This window comes from Penicillium subrubescens (genome assembly GCF_028828155.1).
Source record: "Penicillium subrubescens strain IBT 31985 chromosome Unknown utg000003l_segment0_segment0, whole genome shotgun sequence".
Taxonomy (NCBI): domain Eukaryota; kingdom Fungi; phylum Ascomycota; class Eurotiomycetes; order Eurotiales; family Aspergillaceae; genus Penicillium; species Penicillium subrubescens.
Window position 1 is genome coordinate 1,615,493 of NW_026643153.1, and position 13,023 is coordinate 1,628,515.

A 13,023-nucleotide genomic window follows, 5' to 3' on the forward strand; every position below is an offset into this window, starting at 1 on the left:
CCGTATGAATATCCCAATTGTTAATGCTCATTTCAATAATTATGATTGAGATATTTCTTTGACTCTGTATTGCTCGTTTTGTGCATGCCTCAGCAAAGCCTATCAGATTAATTGATTCATGTACTCCGCGTCGCGCGCGCGGTCGCGATTAGCGTGTCATTGTCCCGCCGCCAACCCTTCATTCAATCCTAACATTAACATACTTCGTCTTTCCCTCTCTCTCTCTCCAATTCCTGCTCAAGGCTGGGTAGCACTACTGCTGCATGTGTCAGTCTTTTGCACGGCTGTTGCGTGCACCGCCTATCCAGCATGCTGCCAACTCTGGACTAGGGAGTTGTCGCCACCCCTCGTCACGGATTTTCCCCGATCGATCGATTTCAATCGTGGCGAGTGCCAATCCACCCGCCCTGCTTCTGGCCCATGTTCGTCATGCGGCTCGACCGGTTTTGCGCATTCATTATCCTTTGATTCGTCTCAATCGCCTGGCTGGTCCGGCGCAATTCTCAACCTACCCTAGCAAGCTTGTCGCATCGTCTCCTCGCACCCTTACCCAGGACCTTGCGCGCGATATCGAAGATTACTTTGACTCGGAAACTGTGGCCATGGCGGTGGATCCAACAATTGCTGATGTCAAGCCGGCCGATATATTGAATGGAGATGTCCCTCCGTCTGCTGGTCGGGCGGAGGCTGCTCTTGATCCAGAATCAGATGAAGATGTTCCCGCGGACGCGGAGGAGCTTCAAGAAGCTCTGGGACGGCCGCCCCCAGTGAACAGTAGCTACCTTCCCTTGCCCTGGAAAGGGCGCCTTGGATATGTATGTTATCAATTGCACCGAGCGGAAGATGTGTTGCTTTGCCTGTTCGTTCGTGGCTTTTAAACTAACTGATCTATGCAGGCCTGCTTGAATACCTATCTCCGCTACTCCAATCCCCCCGTCTTTTGCTCTCGCACGTGTCGCATTGCCTCTATTCTGGAAAACCGGCATCCGCTACAAGACCCAGACCAGCCTCCACATGCCACGAAGAATCGCCCGGACCGTGAACAACCAGCGGATGTGGCGCGCGGGCAGGCATTTGTCGAGGCACTAGGTCTCGCCAATGCGCGCGACCTGGTCAAACTTCTGCGCTGGAATGACAAATACGGCATCAAATTCATGCGCCTCAGTAGCGAGATGTTCCCGTTCGCCAGCCACAAAGAATATGGCTACAAACTTGCTCCGTTCGCATCTGAGGTCCTCGCTGACGCGGGTCGAGTGGTCGCAGAATTAGGCCACCGAGTATCCGTTCACCCAGGGCAGTTCACACAGCTGGGGTCTCCCAGACGAGAAGTAGTGGAAAGCTCTTATCGAGATCTCGAATACCATTCAGAGATGTTACAGCTTCTCAAGCTGCCCCCGCAGCAGGATCGCGATGCCGTCATGATTCTGCACATGGGCGGCGTTTTTGGTGATAAGGCGGCGACATTAGACCGCTTCCGCGAGAATTATGCGGTGGTGTCGCAGGACATAAAGAATCGACTGGTCCTAGAGAATGACGATGTCAGCTGGACTGTTCACGATCTTCTCCCTATTTGCGAGGAATTGAATATCCCTCTCGTACTCGACTATCACCACCATAACATTTTATTCGATGCGAACGAAGTGCGTGAAGGCACGGAAGACATTATACCGCTCTATGACCGAATTGCGGCCACTTGGTCCCGAAAGAATATCACACAAAAGATGCATTATTCCGAACAAACTTCGGCGGCCATCACTCCTCGTCAACGACGCAAGCACAGCGACCGCGTGGCTACATTACCACCATGCAGTCCTACGATGGACCTCATGATCGAGGCCAAGGATAAGGAGCAAGCTGTGTTTGAATTGATGCGGAACTTCAAGCTGCCTGGTCACGAACTAATCAATGAACTAATTCCATACACTCGAACCGATGAGAACAAGCCATTCAAGCCACCCCGAAAGTCGAAGAAGAACGGCGGCTTCGTCGATCTGGAAGGCTCCGTACCTCCACCCCGCACCATTCCGGAGGACGAAGTTGGCATGGGCGGACCAGACAGAAGAGTCTACTGGCCGCGGGGCATGGAAGAATGGCTTCGTCCCGCGAAGAAGGTCGTGAAACCCAAGGCTGCCGCAAGCCCAGCTAAGCGCCCTGCTGCCAAGAAGGTCAAGAGCGAGCCTGCAACACCGACTAGCGAAATAGAGACGCCGGTAAAGAAAACACCCATGCCTCCGACACGACGAACGATCTTGTCAACCAAATCGAGCACGAAACGAAAAGCTGAACAAATCGAGTCTACCCCCGAGTCGGAGGATTTGAGCAGCCTCTCTGTCGATATGGAGGATACCGTGACTGCGTCTCAGACATTGACTCGGCGCAGTAGTCGCGCGAAGAAAGTCAATTATACTGAGGATAGCGCATAATCGGCCTTGGCTGTTGCTTTGTATATTAGATGGATTTGTACTTGATAGCATTTGGCATAGGAGGTGTTCTGGTGTTGCTTGGTACTGTTCTACTTCGGTTCAATAAACTCAAGACTTTATGATCAATGAGGATTTTTTTCGTTTTTTTTGTTCTCATTCTATTCCATTACCTAACACGTCTTTCGTCAACAAGAGCCTAGGGATGATCCACTAACAGAGCATAAATTGAGGAACATCTACCGCCTTTTATTCAAGAGTATGATAGATTTTTACTTTAGCAAGTCTTCAACTTCCTGTCTTTCAAAGCATCCTTGTGTGAACGTCCTTTTCAGCATCCTTTCGAACACCCCTCGAATCTTCTTTGTAGATAGCCCGTGCTTAATACTCCCACTCCGAAGTATCGAGTGCCAAAGTACTGCCAGGCCAAGACGAGTCAACCCAAGTATTATTCGGCACATGAACGAGATCGAAGGCAGGCAACCACTGCTCTTTCCAGGGCATTGGCTTGATATCCTCGCAATCCCAAAACCCTACCCAGGTGCTATAGAGCATGAGTTAACCTGTTTACGGCTGGGGGACATAGCCCTCGATACTACTTACAGAGTTTCAGTATCTGAGTCCCAGACGAGATTTGAGGGACCGGGACAGTCCGGCAAGATGCCCATCGATGTAAGTTTCCTAGTCTCCATTAGTACAATTCCCGTTTTAGTCAAAAAGTTAACTCACAAAAAAGTATCCTTGAAGGCAGAGCGGATTTTATCTCGCTCATCCTTGTCCAAGGTCCAGAACTCATTAGCGTCCCCGGTGTAGTCACCTAGAGGTTTTCCAGGGACAACCTCCCAGGCATAATAAGTAATGAAGCCACCAGGGACTGGTCCTGAGCTGCCCTGCCGATCATCGCGGTATCCAAGAAAACGAGGTGTAACTGTTGAGGCATTTTTGGCGAAGGTCATAAAGGCGAGGAACCCCGGTGTCCTGAATGTCGTTGAGGTGGCTTGCTTCCCCCGAACTGCCGAGTCCTCATGCTCCGTTTTGGAAAAAGGAATTTGCATAACGATACGCATAAATGCCCGTCTGCTAGAGCCACCGACTTCTGCGCAGGTTAGCTGAATAGAGGCATAAGAGGGATCTTCTGCACCTTCGTACTTCTGGGAGTCGTGTTCATGGAGGACTTCGAGAATTCTCCACTTGCTTGGGTGTAGGTGATTAAGGCTGATAGTATTGCTGATCTTGACATTATGGCACATAGGTTCCTTCAGGAACCAAAATATTGGAGACGACATTTTGTGAAACGGTGAAGTGTGAAGTGGTAGAGAGCAGTGTAGTGTTTGCAGCGGCAGCTCTATAAGGGTGGAGAAGGATTGACGGGGAGATCCTGTCATGATTCGCGGATGACAGCACAACTGGGTGGGGCGCCGCCTGCGCATCATAAATGTCCCGTATATATTTCCCAATGCATAATTAGTAATCAAATTCGTCATAAGTTCATGCATAATTTTGACCGCCTCTTGAGGATGATTCAAGAAAGAATAATATTCATTTACCGTGATGATTAATTTGAAGAATTACCAGCAAGATAAGATACTTTGTTTCAGATCAAGCGAATCTGATTAGTTAGTGATTGGTTAGTTGGTCATATCAGCCAAGGTGGGCCCGAAACAAGCTAGCGTCATGACGGTGCAGGACAGTAAACGTCTCACTCTCAGCTCGGTCAAACCTGTCGTCTACAGCATATCCTTAGCGTTCTGCGTCAGCTCCTTTCCCGAGTCCCACTCTCTGAGTGCCTTGATCGGACTATCTATGGTGTTCTCTTACTAAAGCGCACTTTCACTGTGCCAATCTATTCTTACCTTCTCGACTTAGCCGCACCTAACGGCCGAGTCCTCTCGCAGAGAGGCACCACCGACCACCAACCCCTCCACCCTACGAGAAATCCTGGCTCCAAAACCATACTTTCGTTGGCCCGTCGCCCGGTCGAGACTATCTCCCTTTAGACGGCCACCCACGGCGAGTTCGTTGCTATCCCAGTGGAAGCCCCTCTCTCGAGCTTCGCCCCGCCCTAGCAGGCTTTCATCCCTCCTTCGCATCCTCGTCGGCCCTCAAGCGACTCGGCGCGCACAAAACCGTCTTTGGAATATCCGACACGAAGCCCTCCCCGCGCTCCGACACCGGGCCCAATCGCGCATCTACCGTGCTATCGTCAAGCGGCAGGCGCGGCTCGCGGCACGCAATCGCAGACTCGGTGGGGGCTTCGTCGCATCCCTCCTTGGGTCAAGAAGACAACTGCTACGTGGTGGGAGGATCGGTACAGCTACATCAAGTAGTCCATTTGTGAGACGTGCGAAACCGACCCAAGGAGGAACCCCGGACGGGGCGAAAGATGCTGTGACAGACTCGATGGCATCAACATGGGGCACAGGGAGCGGGGACGGCGCTGCCCAGAGCAGCCGTCGCAAGAAGGCATATGAGTGGATCAAGGCTGCGAACGAGGTCGGCCAGGCCTATGCGTCGCGGTGGACTAGCCAGCGGGGTGAACCTCAGGAGGATTATTACAACACGCCAGGCGCGTTTCCGGACGTGGAGATTGCACGGTCAGGCGATGAGGAGATGGTACTATTCCCCAGCTATGCAAGACGGCTGGATATCAAGAAGAAGAGTGAGACCAGTACGCAACGAAGACGGGATTCATGGTCCGAGACCATCGACGAATACCGTGGCATATCGGATGAGAGCAACCCTACCAGGGATAGCTGGGAAGACCCAAATCTTGAGAATGCGGTTGTCGACGTCGATGTGCGTGGCTGGATCTATGCGCCTAGTCGGGGTCCGATGAGTCGCAAGCACCGTCTGATGATCAAGCTGGCGAGAACGTTGAGCGGAATCCCAGCTCCTTCTGGTGCAACACCCGATGACAGCTCCGACCGCGTACCCAACAAGGGCGAGGATGAACTTGTGGATAAACAAATGCAGACTCTCGTGGACACTGCAGAGAAAGATGCAGATCAGGCCTGGAAAAGCTCGAATACCGACCGGACAAAGCCAGGCACAGGCGCAGGCAACGCCGTAGGCCAAGCTGTGGCTATGACCAAAGACGAGATATCCATGGCCAATGCTCATCTGATGGAACGACTACGTCCGTTCTTAACGAACCCTATGGCCGGTATGCCGGTGACCGTGTTCTTTTTCAATGACGATGAGAGCGAGTCTCGGAACCTTCTAACAGACGAGTCGGGGCATTTCAATATTCGCGCGGCCATGCCCTTTGTCCCAACTCATATTCGAGTACTTGCATCAGAGGATTTATCCGCGGCGAGGCCGATCGACATCATCGAGCCGGTGGGTATCAGTTTGATTAGTGACATCGATGATACTGTGAAGCATTCAGCCATCGCCAGCGGCGCGAAAGAGATGTTCCGAAACACATTCGTCCGTGAGCTGGCCGAGCTCACCATTGACGGTGTCAGCGAGTGGTATACCCAAGTAGCTAAGAAAGGCGTGGAGATCCACTATGTCTCAAATGCTCCGTGGCAACTATATCCCCTTTTGGAGAGATACTTTAAGCAGGTTGGCCTGCCACCAGGCTCTTTTCATCTGAAGCAGTATTCAGGCATGTTGCAAGGCATTTTTGAACCAACTGCCGAGCGCAAACGAGGCTCTCTAGAGCAGATCATGCGAGACTTCCCCGAGCGCAAATTTATCCTTGTTGGTGATAGCGGTGAGGCTGATCTTGAGGTCTACACTGATATTGTGCTAGCCAATCCTGGCCGCATTTTGGGCATTTTCATCCGTGACGTTACAACGCCGGACAAGAAGCCGTTTTTTGATCAATCCGTTGGCCATTTGGAACCGGCACCGGAGCCTATTCGTAGTCGCAGTACTCCACAACCTTTCGACCATTCGGACTCTCTTGTCAACAGACCGTCTCTGCCACCTCGTCGGCCACTAGCACCACCTCCCGGCGTCGATTTTAAGCGCTCTATTAGTGAGGACTTGATTGATTTACGAGACGATGAGCCAAAGGAGAAGGATGTTGCGCCCGAGATTCCTACCGCGACGAAGCCACGGCTGCCTCCTGGCAAACCGACGAAGCCATCTTCACTCAGGACGACATCTGGAGTCGGTGATGTCTCTGATCCTGTGACAACCAATGAAAAGTCCTTCTCTCAAGAGACCATTCGCCGCAAGCCAGTCCCTCCCCTACCACCTCGACGTCTTGCAGCCAAGACAGATTCACTCATTGATCTGGATACGTCTCCGCCTCTCTCGCGCTCTCGTACGGAGCCATTCACGAGTGAGGGTCACCAAACCGGTCCGCCGACACGGTCCAAAGCACCTCCTCCAGTCCCTCCTCCACGCCGGTCAAATACAGCCTCGTCAACAACGGGCTCCGGATCCAGTGGGACCTCCACACCACGACATGCAACACCAGCCACGAAATCATACCCCGCGGCCGCCGGAGCCGCCGCCCAAGCAGCCCTTAATTACGCCACAGAGCGGCTCAACTTTTCGGCCTCCCCGGGGCAGAACCTCCGCACCTCGGCATCAAACCAATCCCTCAGCCGCACATCTACTAGCTACAGCGCTGCCGAGCCTCTCCCGAACAAACGGGAAGAACTTTGGCGCCGCCGGTGGGAGCGCGCAAGCAATATTCTCGAGCAGAACGGTGTTGTCCTGGGAAGCTGGCGTATTGGATCTGATGCACAACCTGTTTGTTTGTGGTTAGTTGAGGAGGCGATGAAGAAGATCCAGGTGAATGGATCGGAGGTGGGTGCTGGGCGCCGGCCATAATCTTCTTGCCCTGCATTGCTACGTGACTGCTGGGGTTGGGATTTGTACATAGGTCATAGATTATTGATACACACTGCTATTGTAGTCAATACAGTCCCTACCTCGTCTACAAACAGCTGATCAGTCCTTTTTGCGGAGACTTCTAGCACTATGTTTGATTTCCTCCAGGTTCCTAACAAAATTACTGATGCGTCATCGCAGCGAGATGTTTTGTTTATCTTCAAACTTTACCAACTATCCTCTATATGTTATTTATAAGGCCAAGATCCAGACCTTCGTAGATGACATCTCCTCAAATAACTGAGATGACCATTTCGCTGCCAGTCATTCGCTGTGTTGAAGCATGTGGATCCACCTCACTGATCGTGCCTCGGAAGTTACCATCTGATTGTCTGATGACTACCAGAACCGGTTAGCTCCTCCGTTGCTTCCAGCATGAAATCTCCGCTTCAAGTGGATCACTTTCTATCCTCCGCAAATCGATTGGCCAGCAGCTCTTGAACTTTGATTACTCACGCTCTTCTCGGGCCTCGGTTGAAAATCAAGTCTGCGATGATTGGCAGCCACTAAAACCTGGGGAACGCCAGTACGCTTGCTGGCCAAGGTCGGGTCCGACTAGTGGAGGGTTGCACCGGATTACTTCAACTGGTCGTGGGCCAGCTCTTTACTCAAACTTCTTTTCCCTCTCTACCGACCGACATATTCCCCCTCTTCTCCAACCATGCCCGCCCAAACCCTCACTCGCGCTGAGGTCGCCAAGCACAACACCGAGGACTCCCTCTGGTGCATTATCGACCACCGTGTATATGACCTAACTGACTTTGTCGACGCCCACCCTGGTGGTAGTGTCGTGCTCGCCCAGGTCGCCGGCCAAGATGCCACAACTGACTTCTACAACCTGCACAGACAAGAAGTCCTCGAGAAGTATCGTGACCAACTATGCATCGGCACAATCGAAGGCGAGAAGCCCGAGGTCATCGAACCCAAGGTCGGCGCCTTGAGCCCCGTCCCCTATGCGGAGCCGATGTGGCTGCGCCCTCAGTTCAAGAGTCCCTACTACAAGGAGAGCCACCGCCGGTTGCAAAAGGCCATTCGCGAATTCACGGATAAATACGTCACACCCGAGGCCCAGGAGAAGGAGAAGGATGGTACCTACATCAGCCAGGAACTGATCAACCGTATGGCCGAGACGAATGTTCTCGCCATGCGACTGGGACCCGGAAAGCACCTGCACGGCCTCTCGCTGCTCGGCGGTGTTGTGGATGGCAAGGAGTTTGACTATCTGCATGACATGATCGTCACGCAAGAGCTGGTGCGGGCAAATGCTCGTGGTTTCCAAGATGGTAACATGGCTGGTATGGCTATCTCGCTTACTGCGGTGCAGCAGTGGCTGCACAATGCGGAGCTTAAGAAGCAAGTTACCGCTGAGGTTCTCTCTGGCCAGAAGAAGATGTGTCTCGCCATTACCGAGGCCTTTGCTGGCTCGGATGTGGCCGGTCTGAAGACCACCGCTGAGAAGACGCCGGATGGCAAGTATTATATTGTCAACGGTACCAAGTGAGTGTCATAGCCAGTTATAGGGTCTGAATTCATGAACTAATATCTCTCCAGGAAGTGGATCACTAACGGCATGTTCGCCGATTACTTTGTGACTGGGTGCAAGACCGAAAAGGGCTTCTCAGTTCTTCTGATCCCCCGCGGCGAGGGTGTCGAGACTAAGCAAATCAAGACCTCTTACTCTACTGCCGCCGCGACTGCCTTTGTGCAGTTCGAGAACGTCAAGGTCCCCGTCGGCAACCTGCTGGGCGAGGAACACAAGGGCTTCATCGTGATCATGAGCAACTTCAACCATGAGCGATTCATGATGGTCGCCGCCGTGGTGCGCATGTCCATGACAATTGTCGAGGAGTGCCTGAAGTGGTGCAACCAGCGTATTGTCTTCGACAAGAAGCTCGTTGAGCAACCAGCCATCCGCCAAAAGTGAGATTCCTCCCCCAGCTTAGTCCAGCTATATGTCCATCCACCAAACTAACACACCAAAACTAGACTCGCCCGCATGATCTCCCTCACCGAGTCCAACCAAGCCTGGCTCGAGTCCATCGCCTACCAAATGTGCAACATGACCTACGCCGAGCAAGCCACTCACCTGGGCGGACCCATCGGTCTGCTCAAGTCGCATGCCACCCGGGCCGCTCAGGAGATTGCTGACCACTCGACCAACATCTTCGGTGGTCGTGGTCTCACGCAGAGCGGTATGGGTAAGGTGATTGAGATGTTCCACCGTACATACAAGTTCGATGCTATTTTGGGCGGAACCGAGGAGATTTTGGCCGATTTGGGTGTTAGACAGGCGATGAAGAAGTTCCCCAAATCGATGTTGTAGATGAGTGGGGTTTTGTAGAATGTTTGATTAGCTAGGGCTCCACTGGTGTGGTTGATATACGTTACTTATCTTGGGATCTCAACTACAATAAACAATGTCCTTGGGTCTCTTCCACTACATCCAATCATCCAATTAACTGACACCTCAGGATCTCTTATGAGTACATGTACGGAATACAGTGCAAGCCACTTTGTGGCTCACGGGCCCAGTACACACTTCACTCAGCCTCTCCCGAAATCGGCCTAAGTAGGTGTGCCAGAAAATTTGGGCTAAACACAAGAAGTTCACCGCGCCCTTTTTTTCACTGCGGCGGCTGGCCACCACCGGATCCACGATCTGGATCCCATCTTAGTCCATACTGCCATGCAGTCTGTTTCTACTCCTTCCTTCGTTATACTACTCGGGCATCGAACTCTTCCTTCTTTCTCGATCACAAGTTTCTCAACTAAAGTCTAAACTTTTTAGAAAGCCAAAGACAACAATTTTACACATCAGCAAAGCTTCCCCGATCATCTATTTCTCTATCTATATACATCTTCCACCATCATACTATGGCATCCTCATTCCACGATCAACCTACAACTACTTCGACCCCGATAGAACCTACTATGTCTTCTCCATTTCCAAACTCGGATTACAACAATTCTTCTATGAATCTCCGACCGATTTATCCCTTCTCGTTTTCTAACCCATGGATCCCACTTGATCCCATGTTTCCATGGCCCTGCCCGTCAACTCAATACAATGATCCACGTCTCTGGGCCTGGGCTGCGGGTACCAACTATCCACTTTTCGGCCAAGGACCCGCTTTTCCTAACTACAACTACAACTACGCCGAGACCCTATCGTGGATGAGGAATCTGGGACAACCCACATATTCGAGTCCTCCGATCGAAGCCATTCCCTCTAGTACCTCGGTCGAGGTGCAGCCAGAGACTGTTATCCACGAGACGGCAGCTATCGAGGGGCAGACATCTCGCGAGCATCGACACGCAACAGCTACAAAGTAAGTTAATCTTTAAAGATCTAGAAACTATAACCGATCTAGCCTGAGTTATACTAATCGTTGAACTAGCGCTAGCGCACCGAGTACCTTCCGGTGCAAATGGGAGGGATGTACATACACTGGTACTTTTGTCATTGAATCTAGTCTCTGGCGACACATTAAATCGACCCATCTCGCCCCGGACTCGCTGAAGTGCCCTGCACCACGATGCAAGAAATCGTTCGGTCGCAGAGATAAATACAATGCTCATATTCGACTTGTCCATCGGGATATCGCAGATTTGCTTGATACGCCTGAAGTTGAGGCCTGCGCTTAATGATTTTGGTGGATTTTTTGTTCTTCTAGGCCTTCTCCATTTATTTCTTTTGTTCTTGCTTCGATCTTCCTTAGTATATTTTGACCTTCTAGTTCTGTTCGTCTCTCTTTATTTCCAACCTATGGCGCTTGGTATTCTCCGGGAATCACATAGACAGCTGCAGAGCTACAGCCCTTGACCTGCTTCACGATTTAATGCAATCTGTTTTCCCACGCTCAACTTACAAATGCTAGATCATCACTAGTGCAAGAAGGCTTTTGGGCGCAAGGATAAGTGCGACGAACATATCCGTGTATCGGGGCATGGGAGACTTTCGGAGTGATACCCTTGGCCGCTTAACTTGCACTCAGGGGTGTTGATAGATCTTCGTCTTCCATTTGCATCTTTTTCGTCACTCATGTTCTTTTTTTTTTTTTTTTTTTTTTTTCCGATGCTTTGCTTTCGTTGATTTTCAGCACGATGGCGCTGGACACATTCTGGAAACTTCAAAAATAGGTGCAATTGTGCAATTCTTCCTGTGCTTGACATTTTCGTTTTAGTTCATCTTCGTGTAACTTTCAGCAATCTTCTAGATAAACTTCACATTCAGTATTATATAAAGATCTGATATTAGGAAACAACTTTTGTCAGTTTGTCTAGATTCTCCTTATTGATGCCCGAGGCGGACTCTGCGGGGAGGCTGTGTATACCTCGGGCTTCGGGATCATTGTTGATCCGTGGGGCGGCTCTTTATTGCATCACCATCACTGCCTGGTCCGCTCTCAACTACTTAAATCACTCCTGTCTCCTGCAACTTTCATCACAGTAACAGAACAGACAGCTCACTACCACGCTATGTCAGGAACAAATCCACTCAGCCCGGACAACATCCTGGAGCTCGCAGCCAAAGCTCTTGGCTCCGGCCAACCGATTCTCCAAACACCCTATGAAGCTCTGGCTCTGATCGGCCATGCCTGCATGGCAGCGGTGGACTTTCGGCTAGTGGGACTTGGAGAGGATCACAATCTAGGTTAGCATACCCAGTCAATATTTGCGCGAACCAACTTAGAATTCCCCTGCTAACATTTTGACAGATTCATCAACAGAGCCCTCCGCCCTCCCCACTGAATGGAACGCCAACTCTACCTTTGCCTTCCGATATGCCCACGCACAATCCTCGATGCAGTACTTATTCAAAGTGAGCCGGCTTGGAAATAATGCTGTGATATTCGCGCTAGCCCTGGGTGATGATCGCACCAGCTCCTTCGACCTCCCCGCCAAAGACTACATCTCCGCATCCGCTCTACCCCTCACACAAACCGAAAACCTCACCAGTGACCTCCGCGATGTGTTCATTTCAACAGCTCGACTGAATGATTTGATCGGGCTGTTCAAGATCAACGTGATCCAGAAGCTTGCGCCAGGACTATACAAGGAAGGATACGAAGAACCGAGTCGGCCCACGAGGGAACAACCCGAGGATTCGCGCCAGCGCGATCGTCTTCGCGATGACTCTCTTCCTCAACCTGCGCGTCCATATCCATTTGAGGATCCCCTAGCCCCGGCGCCTCGCCAACCGAACCCCGCGGGGGATTTTGCTCCTCCGGGATTCGAGGATGAATTCGAAATAAACCGACCTCCGCGTGGGTTCCCCCAGGCTTCCCCGGTGGCCGGAGTCCTTATAACATCGGAGACCGCGATCTCTACCCTGCCGGTCTTGGGCCCAATGATCCACTCCGCGGAACGATGGGTCCGGGCTTTGGTAGCGGTGGCGGGATGCATCCGACCTTTGACGATCCCCTCTTTGGAGGCACTGGGAGCTCAGGTGGTGGTTATGATCCTCGTGCACCCCCTGGAGCACGCTATGATCCTCCGGGGCCATTCGGACCCCCATCTGGCAGTGGCCGTAGGCCTGGTGGAGGTGGCTTTGGAGGCTTTGGAGGTGGATTCGGCGGCGACATCATCTAGATGCGCTGCGGCCAAACACAAAAATAGCTACTGAATTTGACGATTTATGACTGCGACGATTAAATGGGGATTTCTCTTCCTGTGACATGTATTATTAACATTAAATCAGATCAATTCTTCCATATTGCTCGAACACATTGCTCCCACATTCCCATCACTG

At 51.6% G+C, this 13,023-nt stretch overlaps 6 protein-coding genes across 6 annotated transcripts; 5 read left to right on the forward strand and 1 right to left on the reverse strand.

Moving 5' to 3' along the window:
* Nucleotides 1–263: 263 nt before the first annotated feature.
* N7473_004604 (UV-endonuclease UVE-1) lies at nucleotides 264–2,423 on the forward strand (the record flags this gene model as incomplete). The annotated part of the gene is made up of 2 exons (XM_057150544.1): nucleotides 264–815; nucleotides 897–2,423. 2 exons carry the CDS (start codon nucleotides 264–266, stop codon nucleotides 2,421–2,423), a joined length of 2,079 nt encoding a protein of 692 aa, XP_057010654.1.
* Nucleotides 2,424–2,801: 378 nt separating this feature from the next.
* Nucleotides 2,802–3,706, reverse strand: N7473_004605 (uncharacterized protein; the record flags this gene model as incomplete). The annotated part of the gene is made up of 3 exons (XM_057150545.1): nucleotides 2,802–2,964; nucleotides 3,024–3,101; nucleotides 3,150–3,706. 3 exons carry the CDS (start codon nucleotides 3,704–3,706, stop codon nucleotides 2,802–2,804), a joined length of 798 nt encoding a protein of 265 aa, XP_057010655.1.
* A 388-nt stretch (nucleotides 3,707–4,094) lies between these two features.
* On the forward strand, nucleotides 4,095–7,211 carry N7473_004606 (phosphatidate phosphatase App1 family protein; the record flags this gene model as incomplete). The annotated part of the gene is made up of 2 exons (XM_057150546.1): nucleotides 4,095–4,226; nucleotides 4,287–7,211. The coding sequence occupies 2 exons, from the start codon at nucleotides 4,095–4,097 to the stop codon at nucleotides 7,209–7,211; spliced, it is 3,057 nt and encodes a 1,018-aa protein (XP_057010656.1).
* A 721-nt stretch (nucleotides 7,212–7,932) lies between these two features.
* N7473_004607 (acyl-CoA dehydrogenase family protein) lies at nucleotides 7,933–9,594 on the forward strand (the record flags this gene model as incomplete). The annotated part of the gene is made up of 3 exons (XM_057150547.1): nucleotides 7,933–8,768; nucleotides 8,823–9,191; nucleotides 9,258–9,594. The coding sequence occupies 3 exons, from the start codon at nucleotides 7,933–7,935 to the stop codon at nucleotides 9,592–9,594; spliced, it is 1,542 nt and encodes a 513-aa protein (XP_057010657.1).
* Nucleotides 9,595–10,304: 710 nt separating this feature from the next.
* On the forward strand, nucleotides 10,305–10,916 carry N7473_004608 (uncharacterized protein; the record flags this gene model as incomplete). Its single annotated transcript, XM_057150548.1, has 2 exons — nucleotides 10,305–10,600; nucleotides 10,670–10,916. The coding sequence occupies 2 exons, from the start codon at nucleotides 10,305–10,307 to the stop codon at nucleotides 10,914–10,916; spliced, it is 543 nt and encodes a 180-aa protein (XP_057010658.1).
* Nucleotides 10,917–11,678: 762 nt separating this feature from the next.
* On the forward strand, nucleotides 11,679–13,017 carry N7473_004609 (uncharacterized protein). Its single transcript, XM_057150549.1, has 2 exons — nucleotides 11,679–11,925; nucleotides 11,990–13,017. The coding sequence occupies exons 1-2, from the start codon at nucleotides 11,751–11,753 to the stop codon at nucleotides 12,895–12,897; spliced, it is 1,083 nt and encodes a 360-aa protein (XP_057010659.1). The 5' UTR covers nucleotides 11,679–11,750; the 3' UTR covers nucleotides 12,898–13,017.
* Nucleotides 13,018–13,023: the final 6 nt, after the last annotated feature.

Bases quoted from the DNA above. Each gene is read 5' to 3' on its own strand.
- N7473_004609 (XM_057150549.1), top strand. From the start codon at position 11,751: ATGTCAGGAACAAATCCACTCAGCCCGGACAACATCCTGGAGCTCGCA. The intron at 11,926-11,989 runs GTTAGCATACCC...ACATTTTGACAG, and splicing joins TGGAGAGGATCACAATCTAG to ATTCATCAACAGAGCCCTCC.